The sequence below is a fragment of the Monoraphidium neglectum genome (assembly GCF_000611645.1).
Source record: "Monoraphidium neglectum strain SAG 48.87 unplaced genomic scaffold scaffold04606, whole genome shotgun sequence".
Classification (NCBI taxonomy): Eukaryota; Viridiplantae; Chlorophyta; class Chlorophyceae; order Sphaeropleales; family Selenastraceae; genus Monoraphidium; species Monoraphidium neglectum.
The window spans coordinates 1-3,851 of record NW_014009023.1 but is presented as its reverse complement, the minus strand read 5'-3'; the positions used below and the strand labels follow the sequence as shown (position 1 = coordinate 3,851).

Sequence of the window (3,851 nt, the reverse complement as noted above, 5' to 3'; positions counted from 1 at the left end):
CTCGTGGGGGGCCGCCAAGTGGTGCACCTGGGGCGCTGAAAACTCCACCTCAAACTGCTCCAGGGTCTGGGCGTGTATATTTCGAATTTGGGGGGCAGGGGGTTGGCGTGATGGGCCGCTTGCCGGCTGAGGCCGCGCCGGGCCGGGTGGGGTGGCAGGGCGGCGTGTGGCTGCGCAAGGGGCGAGGGGCGGGGATCGGCCGCGGGTCGCACGCACACACGTGCTGCGTCAGCGGACGTCAGACAGGTCGCCCGCCCGGTCACGGGGCCACGGCGCGAATACAGCAGATCAGGTCGGATCAGGCCAGATCGCGCGGCGGCGGCCGGCGCGTCCCTGCCGCAGCCATGGAGCCTGGGCCCCCACCTTTTCCAGCTCCTCGTTGTGCATCTGCAGCAGGTCGTTGGCCTGCTGTCCAAGCTGCACCTTCTCCTCCGCAAACTGCAGCAGCTGCTGCTGCATGCTGGACACCTGGGACGACAGCTCCTTAAAGCGCTGCGGCCCCGCAGGGGATTTGCGGCCCCGCAGGGGATTTCCGGATGTGATGACAAGACGGTGCATGAGTCATGGCGATGGTGGTGTCATTGGTGGCTGGTCACCCAGGCGGCACCGGCACCCCGCGCATGACCCGCGTGCGTAAGCGCCGTTTGTTATGACAGCACAATCCCCTTGTTTTAGGGCGGGGCAGGCATGCTGCGGCAGCGCGCACTCAAGAGACGCGGCCCTGCATGGGCTGCCCTCGACCGGGGATGCAGCGCGAACCAGCACACGCTACGCGCTCACGATAGCACGCGTTCGTTTTCTCTCTTGCACACACATGTACAGTACAAACACACAAACACACACCCTTACACTATTCAAACAACACACATACACACACACACATGCGTGCGCGCGCGCGCACGCACCTGCTCCTCCTCTGGCGAGCGCTGCCCCTGCACCGGCATCGCCACCAGCGCCTCCGTCTGCGCCGCCACCGCCACCCTCAACGCATTGGACTTCTCATCCAGGAAGCGAATGGTCGCCAGGATGCGCTGCAGCTCGGAGGGCAGCGTGTTGGTGCTCTCCACATACTGCTCGAGAAACAGCGTGCAGCTCGCCATGGCTGCCGCGCACCGCCGCCGCCGCCGCTGGCACCGCGGCTGCCGCGGATCAGGGCCGCTGGGGCCGCCGCTCGCCCGGCGTCGCGCGCGTCCGTCGCGCGGCCGGGCTCGCTGCTAGAGGTGCGCCGCCGCTGCGGCGGCCGGCTGTCTTGGAGGGGCGGGGCGGGGCGGGCTCCCGCTGTTGTGGTGGCGCTGCGCCCTGGAGGGTCCTGCTCTTGGTATCCATCCAAGATGAGGTGTGGTTTGCGTCACGCCACGTTGCTTCGTTGTGGGTATGCTGCGGACGCGTTGCCAGGACGCATGAGTGACCATTGCTTACAATTTCAATGGAGTCGCACCTGCTGGTTCAGGGCTCGCTGTTGGCCACCCAACGCTATACTGCAGCAGCGGCGATTTTTTCGCGCGCGCGTCTGCGCGAGCGCTGTACAGCAGCAGGTGGGTGCTGCTTGCCCTCACTGTCTGCTTGTCCCTCCCTGTCAGCCTGTTATAGGTAATCATAAACCTGTTTCAAGCTACTGAGCTACCGGAAGGCCAAAGAAGCGCGCCAACATCAGATCGGCTAAAATTGATCTGACAGTTGCTATACGGCATTTGGTGCGTCAATACAATGTGCTGCAAGCGAAACACCAATTTCGTCCGACCACGCATCACCTGCAGAGAACCGACATACAATATACTGATCTGAGTGTCCACGCATTCAAGTTCAGTTGCGGGAACATTGTGCCATGCGGCCCTGTGGCACACCATCTGTGGGCAGGGTCCCCCGGCATAGGGCGAGGACATCTATCAGAGAATTCCGGAGCGTCCTGGTCGCCCACCCTTGGCCAGCGCAACGACCCACACGGCACGCCGCCGCTTTGGAGGCCGGCAATATCAATGTGGCACCAAGCGCCGAACAGCAGCAGCAGCAGCAGCAGCAGCAGCAGCAGCAGCAGCAGCAGCAGCAGCAGCAACAGCAGCAACAGCCCGCGCAGAGCATTATTGACAAGCAGCGCGGCGGCGAGCGCGCAGCGGCGGCGGAGCCGACGCCCCCAGGGGAGTATCGAGTAGGCGATGTGCTGCACGCCACGTCAGCGGGTGGCGACGACTGCTGGCTGGAGGTCCTGCCTCCCGCTGCTGGCACGGCGCCCGCGCCGATGCGTGGCGCGCAAAAGCGGCAGCAGGGGCGCAGCGGCCGCGGTCGCGAGCGCCAGGGGCAGTCGCGGCAGCGGCAAGAGCAGCAGCACGGCGCAGTCGTGCCGGCGGGCGCCCTCCGGGTGTCGTGGAAGGGGGTCGTGTACTCCGCTAGCGAACGCGGCGGCGGGGGTCTGGACTTGACGCCTGAAGGTGAACGGGGTGGCTCCTAGACTTCCAGCAGCACTGGAGACCACAGCCGTGCTTTGACTCGTCCCCTGGCCTCCTGGCCTGTGGCATAGTCCTTACGACTCACTGCATGCAACTTTGTGCAGTTGAAGCGCCTCGATGCGATCAGTGGTCCGGCCTTGCTGGACCTGGCACAACCCCTTTGTGCCGGCTTTGGTCCGCTCCCTCCGCTGCCAGCCAGCTGCTGGTCAGCGACCTTGCTGCCAGCCACCTGCTGCCAGCCATCTGCTGCCAGCCACCTGCTGCCAGCCACCTGCTGCCAGCCACCTGCTGCCACCCACCTGCTGCCAACTGGACTACGTGCGGCCGGCCACCTGCTGAAAACCGAAAAGCACCTTGAGCCAAGGACTTGCCGCACATCGCCTGCGATCAACCGCCTGCCGCCTCCGACCAACTCCGACCACAGGCTGGCTGGTGTCACCAGAGGACCCACTGGTGACGGCCATCCCCGGCTGGGCCGAGCAGCTGCTCCGCGACCGCGGGCAGCTGCCGGGCGAGGGCGTGGTGCTGGAGGGTGTCACTGTGACGTCATCGTTGGGGGCGCTGGAGCAGGCGGTGGCTCGGGACTCGTCGGTGTGGTGCTGCAGGGGAGGTGTGCATGTGCTGATGATCGTTTAGGTGGCCGCATGAGCGATTCTCTTGAGGCTGGGACACCCTAGCGCCGTTGCATCATGGTTGTCGGTGTGCGCACTGCTGTGACTGCTCCCGTAGTCCCTTATAACCACACTGCAATCCGATACCTTGTACTATCGGAAAAACTTCATCGCAAATGGGTGACGCGGCCGCTTCTAGAAACCCACAGCAGCCCTCAAACTCACCCCGCCGCCCCTCACCCCGCCAACCCACTGCGTCCCCCCCACTCCTCACGCCTCCGTCCCGCCGCGCCCGTGCCTCTCCAACCCCTCCCAGACCCGGAGGCGCCGCCGCTGTCCGGCCTCGCGTCCCAGACTCTCTGCGCGGGGGAGCTGGCGGCGCTGATGAGCGGGGCCAGGGGGGTGGCCATGGTGCAGCTGCATGTGGGGTGAGCCCCGCAGCGCCGCACCCCGCGTCTCAAGGCCTGTGCCCACCCTGAGCAGCGGGTTCTGCTTGCAGTGGGTGCCGTTGGCCGCCGAACGCCGGGGCGTGCGGCCAGCCTTCGCGCCAGTGGCGTTCATTGGCTGCAGCCTGCTGCTGCGCGCAGTCGCTGGTCGCGCGGCGGCCGCCCCGCGCCGTCGTGCGTCTGCTGTGGCCCCTGGTGGGCCCCCGTGCTGCTGCCGCATCCTGCCAGCCTGGGTCCCGCCGGCGTCTGCACACCCTTCCCCCTTTCGCCGACAGCCTTGACGCCGCCCTTGGGCCACAGTGCACCTTGACGAGGGTCTTGTCAGCCGCGTCAAGGCCCTAACACCATAC

The 3,851-nt window shown here is 66.2% G+C and overlaps 1 protein-coding gene across 1 annotated transcript; it reads right to left on the bottom strand.

Moving 5' to 3' along the window:
* Nucleotides 1-288: 288 nt before the first annotated feature.
* On the bottom strand, nucleotides 289-1,100 carry MNEG_14591 (hypothetical protein; the record flags this gene model as incomplete). Its single annotated transcript, XM_014036937.1, has 2 exons — nucleotides 289-492; nucleotides 906-1,100. The coding sequence occupies 2 exons, from the start codon at nucleotides 1,098-1,100 to the stop codon at nucleotides 289-291; spliced, it is 399 nt and encodes a 132-aa protein (XP_013892391.1).
* Nucleotides 1,101-3,851: the final 2,751 nt, after the last annotated feature.